We start from the raw sequence: 20,254 nt of genomic DNA on the forward strand, positions 1-20,254 counted from the left end.
CTAGCGGACCAGCCGCTTCCAAAGTGCTTCGCCGATAACTCCGGTAAACACAAGTCCAACTCCGACCCATTGAAGGCCGACTAGGCGATGGTTGAACATTACCACTGACAGGAGCATGCTCATCATTTTGCGGGTCACCGTGGTGGTGACAAGAACCAACGAGCCAAACTTTTCCAGGGTCAAAAAAATGAAGATTTGGCCAATGGCTCCACAGAGTCCAAACAAGAAGATGTCGCGCAAGACAGCTGGGTGGTTTTTCACAAACCAATGCAGTTCTGATTTTTGCTCTGGTGATATTAGGAACGCACCGAAAGTAAGTACAGTTGTGATGAAGTTGAGCACGGCCATCATGTGAGCACCAGTGATCATTTTGTATTTGGCAAACATGCGATCCTGGGTGGTATTGTAGAGGCCGTCCAGGAACAGGTTGGCCCCAAGCAGAGCAATACCCCGGATTTCGGAGGAAGTGCTTTGCTTCGAGCTGGGCTGCATGACACTAAACAGACACACTCCGGCCGTGATCAACAGTACAACTGCGTACTTGTAGGCAGGATAGTGGGTTCGGTAGAGCAGTAAAGAGACAGCCATGACAGGAAGCAACTTGCAGGACTTGGCTAGCAACATTGTCAGGTAATCGACATACTTGAGACTGGCGTATGCGAACGGACTAGAAAGGGCCTGGCAGGCAGCTACCAACAGGTACTTTGAGGCAACCTCGCGTGAGGGGATCAGCGGTGCAGCTGCACGCTTGTCTCCGGTCCATCGCTTGTAGGACAAGAACAGAATACCCGACACACATGCTAGCAAGTTTTGCGTGCCATTGATAACATGGGCTGCCCGAAATACTCGGTTATCGAGCCCGTACGAGGTAGTTGCAATGCGCTCTTGGAGCACTGCCCATGTGAGGAACGAGGCATAAATTCCACCAACACACACCATGAGCGTAAGGATCCCCGGACTGCTGTCCTCGGGTTGCAGCCCCTCTGTCTCGGCCTCTTTTTCACTACCGCTCTTCTTCCTCTGACGCACCGACATTTTCTGGTAAGCAGGCAGACAAAGGAAAATCCTGGAATCGTTGATTTGGGATTCTTCCTCCTTACCCTCATTTCATAACCTACTGAGGATGGTATCTGAGACGCTAGAACCGCTCAAAATTAAGCCCAATGACAAGAAGCGGGTAGCCTACTTTTATGACTCGGATGTGGGCAACTATGCGTACGGTGCAGGCCACCCCATGAAGGCACATCGCATCCGCATGGCCCACTCCCTTATTATGAACTACGGGCTCTACAAAGATATGGAAATTTACCGGGCAAAGCCGGCCACCAAGCAGGAAATGTGTCAATTTCATACCGATGAGTACGTTGACTTTCTCTCACGAGTGACCCCAGACAACATGGACCAGTTTGCCAAAGAGCAAGTCAAGTTCAACGTCGGCGACGACTGCCCGGTCTTTGATGGTCTGTTTGAGTACTGTGGTATTTCGGGCGGTAGTTCCATGGAAGGCGCTGCTCGCCTGAACCGCCAAAAATGTGATATTGCCGTCAACTGGGCCGGCGGGTTGCACCACGCAAAGAAGTCTGAGGCGTCCGGATTCTGCTATGTCAACGACATCGCTCTGGGCATTATCGAGCTCCTGCGTTACCACCAGCGTGTGCTCTACATTGATATCGATGTTCATCATGGTGATGGTGTGGAGGAAGCGTTTTACACAACCGACCGAGTCATGACATGCTCGTTCCACAAATACGGCGAGTTCTTCCCCGGAACCGGTGAGCTGCGTGATATCGGTGTTGGGAAGGGTAAATACCATGCGGTGAACTTCCCACTAAGAGACGGTATCGATGATAAGACTTACCACTCAGTTTTCAAGCCGGTCATCAAAGCGATTATGGACTGGTATCAGCCGGGTGCCGTTGTATTGCAATGCGGTGGCGATTCACTTTCGGGTGACCGTCTTGGTTGTTTTAATCTGTCCATGTATGGCCATGCCACCTGCGTGGAGTACGTTCGCTCGTTCAACCTCCCCATGCTTGTCGTAGGCGGTGGTGGATATACCATGCGCAACGTAGCCCGCACCTGGGCCTACGAAACCGGTGTGTGTGTTGGCAAAGAAATGGAAGCAGAGTTGCCCTACAACGACTATTATGAGTATTATGGACCAGATTACCGGTTGGAAGTCCGACCATCTAACATGCAAAATGCAAACTCTCCCGAGTATCTCAACAAGATCCTGACCCAGGTCTTACAGAACCTCGAGCGAACCAAGTTTGCTCCATCAGTACAGATGCAGGCAGTCCCCCGTGATGCAGAAGAAGATTCCAAGGATGATGAAGACTCGAACGAAGTAAAAGAAGCCAAGGGTGGTACGCTCGAAGAACGCGACAAGCATGTCGCCCCGGCAAACGAGTTTGAGGATTCAATGGATCTCAGTTAATGTATGTAAGTGTGTGCTGTATAAATAATATTTTACTTTTTGCCAAATTTCGAGTTGAAGCCGAGCAGGCCATTCAGATGATGTACCCAGTCGTCGCTGGCCTTGGAGACGCACCAAACTGGGGTCTCCGAGGCACAGACGTGGACAACGTCACCCGTAGCGAGCTGGCCATCCGCATAGCCATCAATCGACAGATCGCAGACTCCTCGAGAATTCGGCGATATTGATACAGAGATTTTGGAGGCTTGCGGCAGAATTAGCGGTCGAAACGACAGTGACCTGGGGCAAATCGGCGTGACCATAACGCATGGCACCCCAGGATGTACAATGGAGCCCCCAGCAGATAAAGAGTAAGCGGTGGACCCTGTAGGCGTAGCAATCGTCAGCCCGTCGGCAATTGCGGTTGTAATGTGCTCATCATTAACACTAATATCCAAATGAGCCAGGTGTGGGGAGGCACCACGATGGATAGTGAGGTCATTCAAAGCACATGTAAGGTCACTCGGTCTTATACTGCTGGAAGGCGTACTGGGAATGTCTATCCATGGATCAGGCAGCAGTGTTGAGTGCGTGGTTGCCTCAGAATCGACAGGGTGTGGGGTAGATCTTGCGAAAGTTTCAACAGACACATCCAGTCTCTGCCGTTGCATAACACACACATTACTGGTGTAGACGTCATGGAAAGCTTGCTGGGCTTCACTAAAGTCAAAAGGCAACAAGAATCCAAGCGTACCCATAGAGAAACTCAGCACGGGGGGCAGCTCTTCGGCTCGTCGATTGAACAATGAGGTCGCATGCAGAATGGTTCCGTCGCCCCCCAGCGTGACTATCAAATCAACATACCGCTTCAGGTCAGCTTGCTCGATCGACCGCACGCCTGGTTGCGCTAGCTCCTCGTAGCTTCGATTCTCCACTAGCACATTAACCTTGTACTTGTCGATGATGTGAGCGATAAAACTCTTGGTGGCTTCTCCTACATGGCTATTGTAGGCCTTCTTGACCACAAAAATGTTCCTTGGAGGAATTGTCCACCTCAATTTCGCATACGCCCCGTATCCCTGGCGAATTAACGGCAGAACTCGCGGAGGTAGGTGCATGTCTGCAAGATAGATCAATTAGTCACTACCTGGATCTGTCTATAGCTAGTCGAATGTAAAAGTAATGCCGTCCTCAGCGGATTTAGTTTTGGGTGTGGCTGGAGGCGAATAGTTTGTTTGCGGTGACTTTGGAGCGGCGGCCGACAGATCCTCTGAGTGTGCTTCAGGCAATTTGTTGCGTGACAACGAGTCGGCAATGGGCTTGTGGGGAGAGTATCCTGTGCGAACAGCTTTTGCTCCTTCTTTTACTTGCGAGCGATTAGCTGGAGGAGGCTGCGGAATATCTTCGTCCTCCTCGGCAAGGTGCATTGGTTCCGGAACGTATTCTGGAGGTGGATCTGTGTCGTCAACGTCTGCATCGAATATCATTTCGACTTCCATCTTTTCCAAGCGGCCCACTTCTTTGCGAATGGCGCTGACATCGAAAGCATTATATTCTCCGTCGCCATCTTTACTCTCTGTCTCATCGGTGGACTCTTTAGCCTGATCCAGCCAAGCTTTGTCGCGGCTTGTCGAACGAGCCCAAGGCCACCACTTCTTCTTGACAGGCTTCTCTTCGTTGAGGTCATGAATGAGTTTCTGCTGTCGTTCCCGCAATTTCTTAGGATCGGGGTCCGCGTAATCGTCAAACTCTTCGCTCAAAACTGTAAAGCCACTTACTTTGAGTAGTTTGGGCATTTTAGCACGGTAGGCCATGTGACCGTCAACAAACTCAGTAACGTCGATGTTTTCAATTTCAAACATAGAGTTGATGGGGGCCAAACCAAAAACAGTGCCCAGACCGCCTGAGGTAGCGCGGAACAAATAACCCAGAATCCAGTCCTTCCGTGAATAACCGTTGACAAAACGGCCACTAACTACCGAGCGTGCCTTCATCACTGCCTTTTTGGAGTAAACAACCGGAGCACCATAAATATAAACATCCTGGATTAGGCCAAACGCACTTTGTCGAGCCAGCTCGACTAAGCACGAGTAGATGGCGCGGGCACCAAGGCTGAATCCAATCAGAGTGACTGGCCGAGCACCCAAATGGCGCTGCTGAAGCGTGTCGGCCAAGATAAGACCAGCCGCCCACGCACGGTCCAAAGAAACGTTCCAAGGGTTATCTAGAAGGTAGCTGAGCTTGGCTAAAGCCATTGGCAATTGAATGGAGGCCATAAGTGAAGTGAGAATGGTGGCGCCGAGAATTTGCTGAACACTCTGGGTCAAAGCTTCAGTTGCAAGAATATTGATGGTCTCACCCGTGCTCTGCATCATCTCAGGCTCCCAGTAGACCGATAGAAGATCACCCATGACAGGGTCCACGGTTGAATAGGGCAATCGAACATCATCCTCTTTACCATTCATCCACCCTGACACAGTAACAATCACATTAACACGCTGGTTATTGTGCAAAGGGCGAAATTCAAAAGTGCGCACGGGAGCAACTCGACGAGTCATACTCTTTTGGCCAACGCGAGCACCAATACTTACGCCGGTAGTGGTAATTAGTGCTGCACCACCGGCTCCAGCAAGAAATCCCGACGTACCGCCAATGCCTATAGTTGTCAGACCAGCTGCAATACCAGCACCGATAACGGGGGCAAGTAAACCAGCACTGAGGCCGATAACAAGGCCACCACCTAATGTGGCCAGCCCAATATAGGCATATTTTCGCTTCAAAGCCCGCTTGCGTCTCGATTCAATAATATCTTGGTCATCCCAGGTCTGTCCAGCAGATTCGTCGAGTTGCATTGCGTCAGTAACTTTACGCTCAAATTGACAAATGTCTAATCTGCTAACACCAAGCTCGGCACCTAGCAGCTCTAGAAGAGTACGGGAGCGAGAGTCATAAACACTCTGTGCAACCAAGTTCAAAAATAGATCGCAAAGCACCGTCCATCGTACGTCAATAGCCTCCTTTAGCTTTATTTGCTCTGAGGGTGCTTCAGCATGCAAGTCCGAGACTTCCACAGGAGATTCGATGTCCACCTGGACGATTTTGCCCTTGTTCACCTTCTGCGCGGTCCGTAAACACGGAGAAAGATCGCTAGCCAGAACACCATGATATGCGAGTTGTTCGATCATTAGCTGCTCTTCATTATTGAGCTCCATATGGGCGTAAATTCTGCGGATAATCTGAGACCCCCAAACTTGTAAACTTTCGATTGCCACTGCTCCATGGCTGGAGTCACCGGTGGTGGCTCGCAGTTTGTCGGCCATGACTGCGAGCTCTAGACGAAGCAGCCCCACATAGGCGATTTTTTGTCTATCGGTGAGCATTTCTTTGGTAGTCTGTATTTGCGTGTGTGAGTCGCCATCTTCTTTGTCAAACAAGTAGTCGGTCTTCTCGTCCAAAGATGTGATGGACTTTGCATCGTCGTCAACACCAACCCTGGTATATCCACTGACCGCAACGTCTTCCTCGCCAGCATAATCGAAAAGGTTTTGGTGCACAACCAAGTTACCCATATCATCGTACTCTTCAGATGAGCCCACCGTGCGCATGGGCAACCATCCCTCATCCTCATTATCTGCTTGTTTATCCTTCAGCGCTTGGCCGTCCTCCAGCACTAGTTCACCAAGAGCATTCTGCCGAATACGCGGGGTCTCTGGGGTCTTCGGCGTCTGTGGCACCTCTTCCACTGCCGGTGCTTCAGGACTAAGTTCTGACTGCACGCTAACAAAGCTTGTGGTGCTGGTGTTTGCTTGCTCGAAGTGGCGCAATTTCTCCTGAACACCCTGATCGTCTTGTTTAATGTCTTCTTTGCTTCCGCCCAAAGACACTTTGGAAAGCGAACCGCTCTGGTTGGCGACATAATTGATGAGTTCGGCCGGGTGGGATTGATCACCCTGCGGAGTGTAGTACCGCACGACGCCGTCGTCATTAGACTCACCGCCTAATCGGAATTCCAAATAGTCTTCATCATCTGCCATCTCCTCATACGCAAAGGAATTGTATATCGCCTTGCGGGAGGTGTGGATGTTTAGGACGGAAAACACTCGATGTGTAATCGATGGCGTATAAAACACGCATTAACTCAGCGAGTGTCCTCACCCACCCAACTGAAAACACCCCACCGCCATGCCTTCTCAACAGTTTTTGGATGCCGCTGACGCCGTTCAAAAGCTCCCCCACAAGCCCAATGACAAAGATCTCTTAAAGGTCTACGGTCTGTACAAGCAGGCCACCGTTGGCGACAACGATACTGAGCGCCCCGGACTGCTTGACTTCAAGGGCAAGCTCAAGTGGGACGCCTGGGAGGCCAACAAGGGCATCTCCCAGGAGGATGCTGAGCAGCAGTACATTGCCTTCGTCGAGGAGCTCAAAGAAAAGTACAAGTAGTTTCCATATCTTATCCACATTAACCCCCAATCTGCTTATCGTAGCTTCCGCCTTATATCTGCTTACATGTGGGAACGAAACCTGGTGGCATTGTGCAGTCTGTTTTCGACGTGGTTTCCGCGTGTTAGCTGCAATCTGTTGATGATCTGGGCAGAGATCTCCACTCTCGTTGTTGTCGGCAAGCTAAACGCTGTGTTGGGCTCCATTTGCGCCGTGTGGACCACGCTGTTGTACGGGCTCTCCACATATAGTTACTTCAAATTGATTGTGGTCGGAGCAGGGTCTCCGAGACAGAGTATGGAATTCCTGCAGGATGAGGAGTCTGGAGTGCCTGAATGTATTCGACAGTACGTTTTGGCCAAAAATAACGGCAAACCTCGGTACTGTAACAAGTGCCTGTGCTGGAAACCCGATCGCACGCATCACTGCAGAACCTGCCGTCAATGCATTTTGAAAATGGACCATCATTGTCCCTGGTTCAGTACCTGTATTGGGTTCAAGAATTACAAGTACTTTGTCCAGCTCTTGTGGTACATTGTGCTGTTCTGTTTCTCGTGCTCGTTTGTATCTATCTGGGACCTCATGCATTGGTTCGACAATGAAAACTACGAGAACGAATATGTGAGCATCAACGAAATCCTTCTTGCTATCATTTCTTCGGTGTTTGGTGGAGTTCTCTTCCTGTTTACAGGTTACACTACCTACTTGTTGGTAACAAATACTACAACCCTGGAAGCAATGGACGGGTCAGTCTTACGCACTTCACTGCCCACTAGCCAGTACCGCTATAGGCCAGCACCAACTCTGGACAATGTGGGCAACATCTTTGATATGGGGTGGAAGGAGAACTGCAACCAGGTGCTGGGATCTACATGGCGCGAGTGGCTTTTGCCCATCCAGCCTTTGCTGCCTGATGGATTCGACGGCAGCAGGTTCCCCGTCAAAGAACACTTGCTTGATCTAGCTGAAAGCAGAGCCCAAGCGGAAATCGCCATGCATGCTAGAAAGCCCCTTGTCCGGCCAGAGACTTTGTCATGATCCCAATTCTAGCTGGTCTCGGAGTGGTTTCGGCACTGGCTGTAGCTCGAGCTGCCTACAGGGCCAGGGTGCGGTTGAACAAGCTGCCTTTGAGTGCGTTCGGCGTCATTGATTTACAGAAAGAAAACACCAAAGCCCCATTTCTGCTGGGCGGCTTTTACGAAACAATGACTTATGCGGAGGCAATAGAGATCTTGCAGTTGCCGCCAAATCCTACACGGGCCCAAGTTCAAAAGCACCACCGCAGAATCATGTTGGCAAACCATCCAGACCGTGGCGGGTCTACGTACATGGCTCTAAAGATCAACGAGGCCCGGGACCTCATTGAAAAACAGTTGTGAATTATTCGCTCGCCCGGCTTCGGGCCGTCCCACCGCATCTTGTTGCACCGCGATTTATTCGCTCAAACATTCAGATACATTCTGTAACCCCAAATTATTTATCCTCTATAGCATCAATCTCCTCGGTCGGATTTGTCAACCCCCCGCATTTATGCTGAAAGTACAGTCTGGGATTCCGAGAGGTGTGGCTCAACAGCATGAGCCCAGAAGCGAGTATATTGCTGTTCGGTCAGTTCCAGAGTACTTCCCCGAGCTGCCATGGACTCTGTTCAAGACAACAAAGAGTCTAGAAGTAGCAGTGGACGATGTCTGGGTTGGCAATACCCCCGGTTTGGGGCTCCCTGTACCGTGTCTTACCCAGGAAGTCTACCCAATTAAACTCACACACGTCATTCTTTCTGCGCCGGGGCATTTGTATGACAATCTCGCTGCAAAGAAGGAAGGCCTCAAGTCCAAGCTACCACCGGTTATTCGTCAGGGAGACTTTCTCGAGGACTTACTATGCAGAGTTCGCGCATGCGACCCAGTAGAGCAGGGTGTCATGACAGACGAAACGGTTATTTCGGTGGTCAAAGACCAAGAAAGCACCGCGCAGGAAGAAGAAGCAGACTATGGCGTCGAGATCTCACAGTTTCTGCAAACTGAAGTCGATGTTATTGAGCTCAAAGTCAAGACTTTGGAGCACATGATTCCTCTCAGCGGAATCATTCCTAGACCAAGTCCGTCTGAGGACTTGGAAAGTGTGGTTTTCATGCGTATTGACCAAATAGCCCGGCTAGGGGCTTTTTCAGGCGACCTCGTCCAGGTCACATCCGGCACGGGCTCTCGCATTCTGAGGCTATATTCCTATCCAGAACCAAACAATGCGTCTTCAGAATTCATATTTCTTCCTCCTGTATTGTCCTATAATATGGGAAGTCCGATGAAAATCTCTGTGCAGCGCTGCACCGAAGATCACAGTTTTGCTGTTGCTAAAGACGTTACACTTGCCCGTATAGCCTCGCCTATCTCAACAAATCGAACTTATCAGCATGCATTTTTGAGCGGGTTGCGTTCCTATTTCGAAAACTCGGCACGAATCGTCAAACAGAACGACGTTATTGCCGTTCCTATTGATACATTACTGGCCCAGACAACGTTTAGCTCAAACACCGAAGAAGAAGTACCTGCACTTTCCGGAAAAGCTAATGAAATTGTCTGGTTCAAAATCGCTGCCTTGGATGGCGGGGACTCTGACGAGCAGTTTTCAATTTCCCCCGCGCATACCCGCATGGTTCAATCAGGCTTTGTCTCAGAGCCCGGCGTTCCTTCGAGTCTGGGTTGGCACTCATATTACAGTTTGAAACCCCTTCCACCTCTTTTGGCAAATCCAGAGCAGTTCAAGCATGTATGGCAGGTCCGCAAGCTTGTCAAAGCCAGCCAGACACCTCGTGGAACCACCTTACATCCAACCATACTGCTCAGCAGCAGCAAACGGGGAGCAGGAAAGTCTACAACCTTGAGAGTGGTGGCTGCTGATCTTGGTGTTCACGAAATGGACATTGACTGCTACCAGCTGGTGGGCGATGCCGACGCAAAGACTTTAGGAGCACTGAAGGCCCGTTTAGAGCGTGCATCCTCGTCAATTGCGCCTTGTCTGGTTGTTCTCCGTCACATCGAAGCTCTTGCCAAAAAGAATGACACTGATGGCCGCGATAGCGGTCTGATCAGCTCGCTCGGTGAGCTTCTTGATGAATATGTTGCCAAGCCTGGTATGATCATTACTGCAACATGTGCGGATCCTGATGTGCTTTCTGATTCTGTGCGTAACAAGTTCAAATTCGAGGTGAATGTGCCTGTTATTAGCGAGACAGAACGTAAGGCTGTGTTTGCCCATCTAACGTCTAGTGTATTGCCTGCTAGCCGGCTAGCGGGGAAACATCGTGATGTGTTAGAGGGTTTTGCGCTGAGGTGTGATGTATCTCTTGCTTCTCTAGCCCTCCAATCAGCAGGTCTCACGCCCCCTGACCTTGAGTCGATTGTTCGAGTAGCCCAACAACAGGCCTATCGACGCATTGTCAAAGAAACGAACCCTCGGGACTGGATCATTTCTCAGAAGGGTGTAATCAAAATTACTCCTGACGACTTTGAAAAGGCCATCACCGATGCTCGTGCCAAGTACAGCGACTCTATCGGTGCGCCACGCATCCCCAATGTTCAATGGAAAGATGTGGGTGGTCTTGAAAACGTCAAAGGAGAGATTATGGACACCATCGAGATGCCGCTCAAGTACCCCCAGTTGTTTGCAAGCGGTGTCAAAAAGAGATCTGGTATCTTGTTCTATGGACCACCTGGCACAGGCAAGACTCTACTGGCCAAGGCTATTGCTACAACGTTCAGTCTCAATTTCTTCAGTGTTAAAGGACCTGAGCTGCTGAACATGTATATCGGTGAGTCTGAGGCGAATGTACGCCGTGTATTCCAAAAGGCCCGAGATGCAAAGCCTTGTGTTGTGTTTTTCGATGAATTGGATTCGGTTGCTCCGAAACGTGGCAACAAGGGCGACTCTGGTGGTGTTATGGATCGCATTGTCTCTCAGTTACTTGCCGAGCTCGACGGTATGAGTCAAGGCTCAGACGGTGTGTTTGTGATTGGCGCCACCAACAGACCCGATCTTCTGGATGAAGCGCTGCTGCGTCCTGGCCGTTTTGACAAAATGCTTTACCTTGGTGTCTCTGATACACACGATAAGCAGCGGACCATCATTGAGGCCCTCACCCGCAAGTTCGATCTCGCCGCGGATGTGGACCTCGCTCAAGTGGCAGAAAAGTGTCCATTCACATACACTGGTGCTGATTTCTATGCGCTGTCTTCTGATGCTATGCTCAATGCCATGACCAGAACTGCTGGTGAGGTGGATCTCAAGATCGCCGAGTACAATAAAGCCCGTGAAGCGAGCGGCCAGCCTCCTATCACGATTCGCTCGTGGTTTGAGCATGTAGCTACCGACGAGGACACGCACGTCCAGGTGACAGTTGCCGATTTCGAGAAAGCCCAGAACGACCTGGTCCCCTCGGTGAGTGCCGACGAGTTGGCTCACTACCAGCGAGTTCGAAATACATTCGAAGCCAAAGCCACCTCTCCTGAACCAAATGGCCAGACCAATGGCGCCAATCCAGCAAAACGCGAAAAACTTCTACCCAATGGTAAAGTAAAAATCTAATAAGTTTTATAACTCTTTACTGACACTCTAGTTTCTCTAGCATCTTTTCCAGGCTAAAACCGCCCGTGACCTGATTACGCAAGCCAATTACATGACAGAGGAGGTCGACTATAGCGGCGTTCCAAGCGTGGTTTTAGAGTCACTACGAGTACGTCTGTCGCAGCTGGTTCACTCTTTGACGGCTCTTTTACACAGAGTGCAGAGCGCAGAGCTTCCAGCATGGCCGGCTCTTCACCAACAGTTCAACCTCAGCATCCTGCAGCTCTCCTCGCTGGTCTCTACGTTGGAGACTTTCCACACCAATCTAGGATGTGCTGTAACGTATCCCATGCCTACATTTCCTGTGAAAACCCAAGGATGGCTGCTAACGACGTTACTGCGCAAAAAAAACCTCCCCGAGGTTGACGAGTGGATAGACGCTGGCATCGCTGCTGCCCAACGCATTGATACCGACCAAAGCAAGAGTTTCAACGACTGGGTTCTCAGCATCATCCCTGAGAACGTCGAGCTTGAGCCATTCGAGAAAATTAAGGCCCCTCAGCCGCCTACTGGGTGGTCACTCAAGCAGTCAATTAGCTTCATGAGTGGCAGGCCCACCTAGTGAATGATTTATTAAATAGTATACCTGTGTATATACCTCACGCCCGCATATTTCTGATATTCTTGAGATGCTTCTTGCGGCCGCTGCGTTTGCTGTCCTGGATCTTCTGGTAGCGTGACTTGAAATATTCTGGTTTCGAAGCGAGGATCTCCTCCGCAAGCGTCTTCTTGCGGTTTTTGCGTGAAATTCGGGCGCTGTAGAATTCGCTGGCATCCTCCTTGAGGGTACCCACTGCAAAATACTCCGACATGGGGGCGTTCTCTTTCTTATAGAATCGCTTTGGATCAAGAGCATGACGCATCTTCAAAAGTTGTAGATCTCGTTTAAGCTCCGGCGTCATTTCAGGTTTACCCAGATCAAACCAGTCCTTGCCTGCAGTTTCGGGCTTGACAGGCTTGAACGTTGTTGGCATGGCCTTGACGGGTACTGCCTTCACCTTCCTCTCCTTGGCCCCGCCGGCGTCTAATTTCAGGCCAGTTTGCAACTTTGGAATAGCATCGATCTCTGCAAACACGTCTTCTTCTTTATTCCTCGCTCCAGCAAGGTTTTTCTCCGCCTGATCGAGCAGCCGGTTTAGTTCGTCCATTACTTAATTTTTTTTTTCCAATTTACTTGATAAGCGACCATGGCAAGAGACGGGCCCTTGAATATCCAAAAGCAGCAACAGAGGGCGCGGGAGAAACGAAAGAACAAAAGTTCACGCCAGAAAGCACGAATTGAGAAACTGACGCGCCTCAATCCCAAGAAACTATGGTCTCAAAAACGGGATCTGGAGACCCGGGCGAATCTCGACAAAGCTGAAGAAGCGACGTTAAAACGAGTACAAAGAGACCTACGGGACATCCAGAAAGTGAATTCATGGCGACCACACCCAGAGGATGTGATGAAGCCTGAGGAGTCTGTTTTCTATCACCATTTAATCAATCCTACTGGCACCCCTCCTCCGGGGTTTATGCAGTTCCGGGCTGATGAGTTCGAATCTACAACCACCGACGAATCTACCGCTTGCATACCTCTACCTGAACAGCAAGAGCACATCAAAACTGTATATGAAAGTGGACCGCAATTGAGAATATCTATTACCTCATTTAAACCGAGAACTATTTAATCACTATCCATCTGTAAAGTAGGCATAACAAAGTCATCATCGTCATCATCATTGTCGGCCTCAACCGCTGTATTAGCGTCGTCGACTCTTGGTCGTTTTTCAGGCCGGGGCTGAGGAAGAGAATCTACCCGTTTAGGGGTCGGGGACTTGATAGGTTCAGGCTGAGGTTTCGACGGCTCTGGCACGGGGAAATCGGGCTCGACAACCGGCTCAAAGTGAGGCGAAATAATCTCATCAAGCGTATGGTCGTGGCCAGGGCTTTGGCTTGTTGGAACTGGATGCCCCGGGGTGTTGATGGGAGAGCGAGTAAGGGTCGGCTGCGTCTCGGGGATGAACTCGGGCATTTTGGTGTCGAGAATGGGTGAAGGCAGTTCTTTCGATGCAATTGTGATCGGTTCAATGATCATTTTGGTTGTGGGAACTGGCTCGTCGTCGTTGTCCTCGTCTTTCTCAATCGTCGCGGACTGACCAGCTAGGGGAGGGAAGCGAGGGTGGATCAGACATTCTAAACCTTCGACGCCAACGTTGAGAGCAATGGGCAAAATACTGTATTTCCCTGGGTAAAGAGCTGCGGTGTTGAGGCCTTTACGGCCTGTAGAAATAAAGTAAGAGTCAATTTCTGACCGCGTGGAGTTGTTGAGACCATTAACATTAAGAATGATTGCTTGCAAAAGCTCACTTGTGTGTTCGATTAGCTCTTCCGCAGAAACCCGCTGAAAAGCATCTGGATGAGAAACATAGTCCGAGAGACCCTCGACACCGATCGGTGTGCTATCCGCAGCGGCTGCCAGCACGTACTTGACCAGTCTGGAAATCGTGACATTGTATTTCTTGGGAACCCATATAGAGCCAATCAGCAAACCAGCGCATCTTCCATACTTTAAGGCCATGGTACGGTTCAGCTGAACAGCCTCGACAAAGTGGTGTAACAGCATGTCAAATTGGCGTATGTAAAGCGACTCAAGATTGTTGTAAACCTTTGAATCAACAAAAAAGGTATAAATACACTCCAACGTATCTGGATCAAGGCTGCGGAAAGACCGGTCGAGCAGGTCAGCCAGCTTGCTGGCAGGTAGCTTTACATTAGCAGGCTTTGGGCCACCAATAAACAGAGACAGAAGATGCCAAAGCTTAAGCTCGGATGCCGACTTGAAAGAGGTTGCGGCGAAATACTTACCCTTTTCTTCTTTGGTTAAGAGAATTGATAGATTCGACAGCACGTCCAGAACAGCCTCGCGCCACGCAGCAGCTGGAGATTTCTCGACCCAACACAACGCACTCAGCACCTTGCACGCGATTCTCCAGTGCCGTGTTGTCAAATAATGCATAGCTCTGTCGCGGACCTTGCTTGCATAGGCTCTGCAAGCACCAGGATACAGCTGTAAGAGCACAGCAAACGCCTCAAGTGCATGCTCAGGGCACTTTTCCAGCATAACCACAAGTCTCTTGATAAAGTCCGAAACTTTTGCGTTCGTGACCTCTCGAATCAGCTCTTGTTTACCGTGAATTAGTGTGGTCAGGGCAGACATGAATTGAATGGCCGGACCCCAGCAAACGGCGTCAGGCAAGTCGAGCACATGAATGAGAATGCCTGCCCAGGACCCGCCGTGAGATCTAATTACAGACCAGTCGACCGAAATAGCCGCTCTGGCGAGGTGAGCGCCCAATGCACGTTCCAGCCCCGAAGATTTAAGCATGCTGGAGATCTTAACTTTTAGCTTATGCTTTGCACCATCTGGCGCATCCTTCAGCAAGTCTCCAGATGAAACTGCCGAGAGCACATATCGCGCTGTTTCGGGCAAAATCTCGCCATTCAGGATATCCACGATCCGTTCCAGCGATGCCATCTGACGTAATTTTTTCCAGGTGTGCCCTTGAAAAATAACAAACCCCAAAAAAAAATTGTTAAGCCGAGTTGCAGATAGGCGGGCGTGGGGTAGTTAGGGTTGAGGGTCGAGCTAGGTGGGGGTATTGCGCGGTGCATGGGATGGCTCACGGTGTGGGGAGCAGAAGGGCGCAAAAAAACAGCGAATATTCCAAAAAATAGCTGCTTGATTTGTCTATGCAGAAAATAAAGGCTTTGTCAAAGTTTGACCACTGAAGCGAGCTCCGTGGGTGAGCTCGGAAATAGTCGGCTGTGGTTTGTCCGAGCTGTCCAATCACGGCGTTCAAAATTACGTTGCATAAGAATTCGGATTATCAAAGCGAGTTGCACCCCCAGCTTTTCAAACCTACCCACATGTTTAAAAGTGTTATCCAGCGGGCTGGTCCTATTTCTATTCGCCGTATGGCAACTGCTGCTGTCGAGAAGCAAGCACTGGTGAAAACCTTCCAGATTTATCGTTGGAATCCGGACACACCTGAGGTCAAGCCCACCCTCCAAGAGTACAAGGTCGACATTAACCAGTGTGGTCCGATGATTCTCGACGCCATTCTCAAGATCAAGAACGAGCAGGACGCGACACTTACTTTCCGCCGCTCCTGCCGCGAGGGTATTTGCGGTTCTTGTGCCATGAACATTAACGGCACCAACACCCTTGCCTGCTTGTGCCGTATCGATCGCGACGTGAGCAAGGATACCAAGATCTACCCCCTCCCCCACATGTACATCGTTCGCGATCTTGTTCCCGACCTCACTCTTTTCTACAAGCAGTACAAGTCTATTGAGCCCTGGCTCCAGCGCAAGGACGTCCCTGCCGACGGCCGCGAGAACCTGCAGACTATTGAGGACCGTCACAAGCTCGATGGTCTCTACGAGTGCATTCTCTGTGCCTGCTGCTCCACCTCTTGCCCATCTTACTGGTGGAATCAGCAAGAGTACCTCGGTCCCGCCGTTCTTATGCAGGCCTTCCGCTGGATGATTGACTCTCGTGATGAAGCCGGTGACAAGCGTCGCTCGTTCCTCGAGAACGGTATGTCCCTGTACCGCTGCCACACCATCATGAACTGTTCACGTACCTGCCCCAAGGGTCTTAACCCTGGCCAGGCTATTGCCAACATCAAGAAGAGCATGGCTTTCTAAATATCTTGGGCATGCATTATTTAGCCATACTAGTGAAAACCAAAAAAAGACAAATACTTGAAAGTGTTATACTGCATTCGCACTATTGCTTATTTCGCTTGCGAAGCTTCTCTTGCCGCTTCGACATCCCAGGCTCGCTGGGCGAAGGCTCCGCTTCAGCACTGCCTCCTCCCATGCCGGTCAACAGTTTTCGTCCGGCAAACAACAAGCTTCCCGCTTTATAGGCTAGGAACAGCGGCACTGCGAGGAAGAGCCACCACGCCCGCACACCAAAGAGAATTGAAAGGCTCTGGCAAACCCAGGACATGTAAATAGTATCCAGCATGTACTCTGTCAAGCCGCTTTGATTGATGTCACCTCCAGGGTTAACTAGTTGGCCGTCAATGTACTTTGGACGAGAGTTTTTCTCAATGATGTACTCTACGACCATTTCTGGGATCGACAAAAAGAAAAGCGACTTGAGACGTCGGCCCTTGATGAACGTCACAACCAAAGTGGCAACAAAAATCGCCAGCGATATTCTGTGGAGCTTTGCAAGCTCTTTCGTGTTGGTCGAAGCCAACTTCTTCGCTGCCGCGTTAGCCATGTCAGCAAGCCCAAGTAGGAGTAGTATATAAATAAGGATGCAAATTAAGTGACCCGCGACGGCGATCTAAGATGTCTACTGCTCAATGCCGAGAGGCTAAATCCAGTACTGCGAGACGAGACAGGGCTGAGCTCCTTGGGAGTCTCTTCAGTCTCGAAACGAGACGGGAGGTCGACAGACGGGTCCACGAGAACCTGTTCCAGTAGTGTCTGTGCACGTTCTCCTTTCATTCCAAGGCAGTGGAGGGTCATAAGAAGAAGACATTTACGCTCGTTGATAGGGCGAGTCAAGGGAGACAGGTCAGAGAGCCAGAACTCGCACGGCAACTCGCCTATGAGCTTGGTGGTGACAAAGTGCCAGACCTCAAACGGATACGCCTTATCGTCGGCTCCGTGAATCAGAGCAATCGCAGTACCCTCCAGCAGTTCTGTACTAAGCTCTTCTCGCCGCTCTTCATACATATCGCTCTGGAATAACATCATCAGCATATTCATCATTGTTTTGCGTTGCACAGACTTGGTTCGAACCGTTTTGATAATGAACTCGACTATCTTGCTCATGATATCCGTAACTGAGGAAATCGCAGACGTCATCGTGGGAATTGCGAAAAAGACCCACATGATAAAGAAGCTGCGGCCACCGCGGGAATCGGGAGTGAAGTCACCGTATCCTACGGTGGCTAGGACGATGGACACAAAATAAAACGCCTCAAAGTATGTCCAACCTTCAGTACCGTGATAAACTAAAGCTCCGAGAAGCCAGAAAATAAGCAGCCATAACATAACCAGGAACGTGCTGGTAATTTCGTTGTATAGATGGGCCCTTTTCAAGATGGCCCGCATGACATCGTACGAATCGCGATCTGTGGCATCCGTATCTTCTGATATGCATGCAAAGGCTTTTGTTCGCTGAAAGTGCACGCGGTGCATCAACGCCGCACTTATATGATGCTCACGAATGACAGTGTATATCGAAACGACGCTTACACCAATAAGAATGACACCCATGTAGATGAAAGGGATGATAACAATACGCGCGGCGACAGTTTTTGGTACAATGTCGCCGAATCCTAGAGTGAAAAAAGAAACAATACAGAAGTAGCAGGCATTGGCGTACGACAAATTTATTAACTGCTGAAACACAGCCCCTCCGATGGCCACCCATCCGATGAGGGCCAAAGAAACCAGATAAACACGTCTCTGATTGTTGTTCAGATAATGCTCACCATCGTATCGCTTTGTTAAGTGCCCGACCAAATTTAAAGTCAAAAAAATCGCTGCTACTCCGTACAACACCGAGGCAGATGCGCCCTGCCAGTACCCTTGGGATCGCCAGTACACCCCATTGTGGAAGTATTGATACTCTGTTGCACCAAACAAAGCCATATAAAGAATAACTGCGAACATGTACAAAATAATCGAGGCAGTTTGGACAAATATATGTGGCAGGAATTTGCAAAAGTTCATGAACAGCAAAACGTTGGCCAGAACGCCTGCGGCCAGAGCAACGCTATTCAGTGCCAAAACCCAAGCGGTATCTTGAATATTATGGTCTGTGCCGTCCACAAGTCTCCATGGATCGGCTAACGATATAATACTGGCCAGATTGCCTAAAAACCCTATCGGCGCGGTTGTGAGGGGCAGTAAACTTGCGCAGAGCTGCCAAAAATACGACCCGCTTGCATCGCTATCAAGTATCAACGAAGCCTTAATGAGCCTGCGGAGCACATGTTCTGGTGTAATTGATTTTCTCCAGTACTGATCATCGTTTATTTTCGTGTCTTGACCGAGAATCTGATCCCCAGGGTCAAAGGGCATGTGATTACGATACAAAAAAAAATCAACTAAGATTATCTAGTCCTGAGTTTCCTCGCTAAGGTAGTGCAAATAGGCACCTAAAGTTTTAGTTCCTTCGATATAGTTGGGAACATCGAGTTTTTCATTAGTAGAGTGAGCGCCATCGTCGCCGCGGCCCATAGGCAGCAAAACGACGGAGGTCTTGAGTAAGTTTTGGAAGCTCAGAGTGATAGGAATGGAGCCACCCTCGCGAGTGAAATCAGGATCAACACCCCACACAGCCTTGGTGGCTTTAGCAGCAGCACGGTAACTCCAGTTGGAGGGGTCAGAGACCCAGTAATCACCGGCGTGGACAAGCTCACAGGTTGCGACGTTTTTAGAACCCAAGGTCTTGAATTGGTCCTCGACGTACTTGATCACAAGCTCATCGAGCTTGGCAGGCTCAATGTTCGGGACAGTGCGGATGGAGAACTTGCCCTTGACGGTGGCAGGAATAACCGTCTTGGCACCCTTTTCGTAGAAAGCACCCTCCACGCCGTGCAGCGACAGAGAGGGGTAGCGCCAGCGGGCTTGCAATGCATCCTTGATGTTGTCCTGGATGATAGTCTTGGAGCCGATGTTGTCTTCAAGACCAGGAATGTCAAAGTGAATAGCGTCGTAGAGAGCATCTTCCTCTTTGGTCAGAGGGGCAACCAGTTCCTTGATGCCAGGGATCAAGATCTCACCCTTGGGGGTGACGAGCTTGCTGAAAAGATAAGACAGATCAACCATGGGCTCGTGGACAAGACCGCCAAACAGGCCGCTGTGCAGGTCAGCGGCGGGTCCCTTGACGGTGATTTCGTAGTAAGACACACCCCGCACACCGTAAGTGACGACAGGGTGCTTAGTGCCAAGCCAGTAGTTGTCAGAAATACAAACGGCATCGATGCCCTTGAAATACTTGTCGGCCTCTTGCTCGATCAGGCCATCAAGGCCCTCGGAGCCGCTCTCCTCCATACCCTCAAAGCAGAAGACCAGGTTCACAGGAATCTCCAGACCGAGCTCCTTGTGCGCCTGCAAAACATTCAGCCAGCCCATAACGGGGCCCTTATCATCAGTTGCACCACGGCCATACAGGATCTCGCCCTTCTGGGTGAGCTCGAACGGCTCAGTGCTCCAGCCGTCTTCTTTGAGGGCCGGCTGGACGTCGTAGTGGCCGTACAGCAAAACGGTCTTTTTGGCGGGATCAGTACCCCAGCGGCCCACAACAATGGGGGGAAGGGGCCAGCCAGTGTGGGGCTGGGGTCCAAGCTCCTTCAATTCGACGTCGGTAGCACCAAGCTGCTTGAGCTCTTCGGCCAACCACTCGCCCATCTTGACGACCTGGGGTCGGTGGGCCTCGTCGGCAGAGACGGAAGGAATAGCAACAGCATCTGCCAAGCGCTTAATGAACGCAGGCTTCAGCTCATCGATCTTTTTGAACAGTGCTTCAAAGTTAGGCATCGTGGATGTTGAGGAAGAAACTTGACGATGGTGGTGCCCGATCTGAAATCTGTTGATCTGGATATCACGTGACCACCAGGTCGCGCCGTGTCTTCTAATTGTGGCATTTGAAATAAATATTTTGTTCAAATCAATGTATCGATGCCATTGGCTGCTCCGCTTGCACAGCATTACGGACAATTTTCACTCGCTACCTACTGCCAAGAACCGTTTGGAGAT

The 20,254-nt window shown here is 50.2% G+C and overlaps 13 protein-coding genes across 13 annotated transcripts; 5 read left to right on the forward strand and 8 right to left on the reverse strand.

Moving 5' to 3' along the window:
* On the reverse strand, positions 1-1,035 carry B9G98_02495 (UDP-galactose transporter 1; the record flags this gene model as incomplete). Its single annotated transcript, XM_024809052.1, has 1 exon — positions 1-1,035. The coding sequence occupies one exon, from the start codon at positions 1,033-1,035 to the stop codon at positions 1-3; it is 1,035 nt and encodes a 344-aa protein (XP_024664820.1).
* Positions 1,036-1,123: 88 nt separating this feature from the next.
* Positions 1,124-2,437, forward strand: B9G98_02496 (Histone deacetylase RPD3; the record flags this gene model as incomplete). The annotated part of the gene is made up of 1 exon (XM_024809053.1): positions 1,124-2,437. One exon carries the CDS (start codon positions 1,124-1,126, stop codon positions 2,435-2,437), a length of 1,314 nt encoding a protein of 437 aa, XP_024664821.1.
* A 32-nt stretch (positions 2,438-2,469) lies between these two features.
* On the reverse strand, positions 2,470-3,534 carry B9G98_02497 (NADH kinase pos5, mitochondrial; the record flags this gene model as incomplete). The annotated part of the gene is made up of 1 exon (XM_024809054.1): positions 2,470-3,534. One exon carries the CDS (start codon positions 3,532-3,534, stop codon positions 2,470-2,472), a length of 1,065 nt encoding a protein of 354 aa, XP_024664822.1.
* Positions 3,535-3,579: 45 nt separating this feature from the next.
* Positions 3,580-6,450, reverse strand: B9G98_02498 (putative membrane protein C6F6.13c; the record flags this gene model as incomplete). The annotated part of the gene is made up of 1 exon (XM_024809055.1): positions 3,580-6,450. The coding sequence occupies one exon, from the start codon at positions 6,448-6,450 to the stop codon at positions 3,580-3,582; it is 2,871 nt and encodes a 956-aa protein (XP_024664823.1).
* Positions 6,451-6,598: 148 nt separating this feature from the next.
* On the forward strand, positions 6,599-6,859 carry B9G98_02499 (Putative acyl-CoA-binding protein; the record flags this gene model as incomplete). The annotated part of the gene is made up of 1 exon (XM_024809056.1): positions 6,599-6,859. One exon carries the CDS (start codon positions 6,599-6,601, stop codon positions 6,857-6,859), a length of 261 nt encoding a protein of 86 aa, XP_024664824.1.
* A 183-nt stretch (positions 6,860-7,042) lies between these two features.
* On the reverse strand, positions 7,043-7,447 carry B9G98_02500 (hypothetical protein; the record flags this gene model as incomplete). Its single annotated transcript, XM_024809057.1, has 1 exon — positions 7,043-7,447. One exon carries the CDS (start codon positions 7,445-7,447, stop codon positions 7,043-7,045), a length of 405 nt encoding a protein of 134 aa, XP_024664825.1.
* Positions 7,448-7,597: 150 nt separating this feature from the next.
* Positions 7,598-7,897, forward strand: B9G98_02501 (hypothetical protein; the record flags this gene model as incomplete). The annotated part of the gene is made up of 1 exon (XM_024809058.1): positions 7,598-7,897. The coding sequence occupies one exon, from the start codon at positions 7,598-7,600 to the stop codon at positions 7,895-7,897; it is 300 nt and encodes a 99-aa protein (XP_024664826.1).
* Positions 7,898-8,148: 251 nt separating this feature from the next.
* B9G98_02502 (Peroxisomal biogenesis factor 6) lies at positions 8,149-13,149 on the forward strand (the record flags this gene model as incomplete). The annotated part of the gene is made up of 4 exons (XM_024809059.1): positions 8,149-8,170; positions 8,400-11,428; positions 11,481-12,024; positions 12,839-13,149. The coding sequence occupies 4 exons, from the start codon at positions 8,149-8,151 to the stop codon at positions 13,147-13,149; spliced, it is 3,906 nt and encodes a 1,301-aa protein (XP_024664827.1).
* On the reverse strand, positions 13,146-14,996 carry B9G98_02503 (hypothetical protein; the record flags this gene model as incomplete). Its single annotated transcript, XM_024809060.1, has 1 exon — positions 13,146-14,996. One exon carries the CDS (start codon positions 14,994-14,996, stop codon positions 13,146-13,148), a length of 1,851 nt encoding a protein of 616 aa, XP_024664828.1.
* Positions 14,997-15,388: 392 nt separating this feature from the next.
* On the forward strand, positions 15,389-16,171 carry B9G98_02504 (Succinate dehydrogenase [ubiquinone] iron-sulfur subunit, mitochondrial; the record flags this gene model as incomplete). The annotated part of the gene is made up of 1 exon (XM_024809061.1): positions 15,389-16,171. The coding sequence occupies one exon, from the start codon at positions 15,389-15,391 to the stop codon at positions 16,169-16,171; it is 783 nt and encodes a 260-aa protein (XP_024664829.1).
* Positions 16,172-16,253: 82 nt separating this feature from the next.
* Positions 16,254-16,757, reverse strand: B9G98_02505 (Meiotically up-regulated gene 69 protein; the record flags this gene model as incomplete). The annotated part of the gene is made up of 1 exon (XM_024809062.1): positions 16,254-16,757. One exon carries the CDS (start codon positions 16,755-16,757, stop codon positions 16,254-16,256), a length of 504 nt encoding a protein of 167 aa, XP_024664830.1.
* Positions 16,758-16,801: 44 nt separating this feature from the next.
* Positions 16,802-18,574, reverse strand: B9G98_02506 (Outward-rectifier potassium channel TOK1; the record flags this gene model as incomplete). The annotated part of the gene is made up of 1 exon (XM_024809063.1): positions 16,802-18,574. The coding sequence occupies one exon, from the start codon at positions 18,572-18,574 to the stop codon at positions 16,802-16,804; it is 1,773 nt and encodes a 590-aa protein (XP_024664831.1).
* A 36-nt stretch (positions 18,575-18,610) lies between these two features.
* B9G98_02507 (Cys-Gly metallodipeptidase DUG1) lies at positions 18,611-20,206 on the reverse strand (the record flags this gene model as incomplete). The annotated part of the gene is made up of 1 exon (XM_024809064.1): positions 18,611-20,206. One exon carries the CDS (start codon positions 20,204-20,206, stop codon positions 18,611-18,613), a length of 1,596 nt encoding a protein of 531 aa, XP_024664832.1.
* Between the last annotated feature and the right edge of the window lie 48 nt (positions 20,207-20,254).

Source organism: Wickerhamiella sorbophila, assembly GCF_002251995.1.
Source record: "Wickerhamiella sorbophila strain DS02 chromosome Unknown contig3, whole genome shotgun sequence".
Taxonomy (NCBI): domain Eukaryota; kingdom Fungi; phylum Ascomycota; class Dipodascomycetes; order Dipodascales; family Trichomonascaceae; genus Wickerhamiella; species Wickerhamiella sorbophila.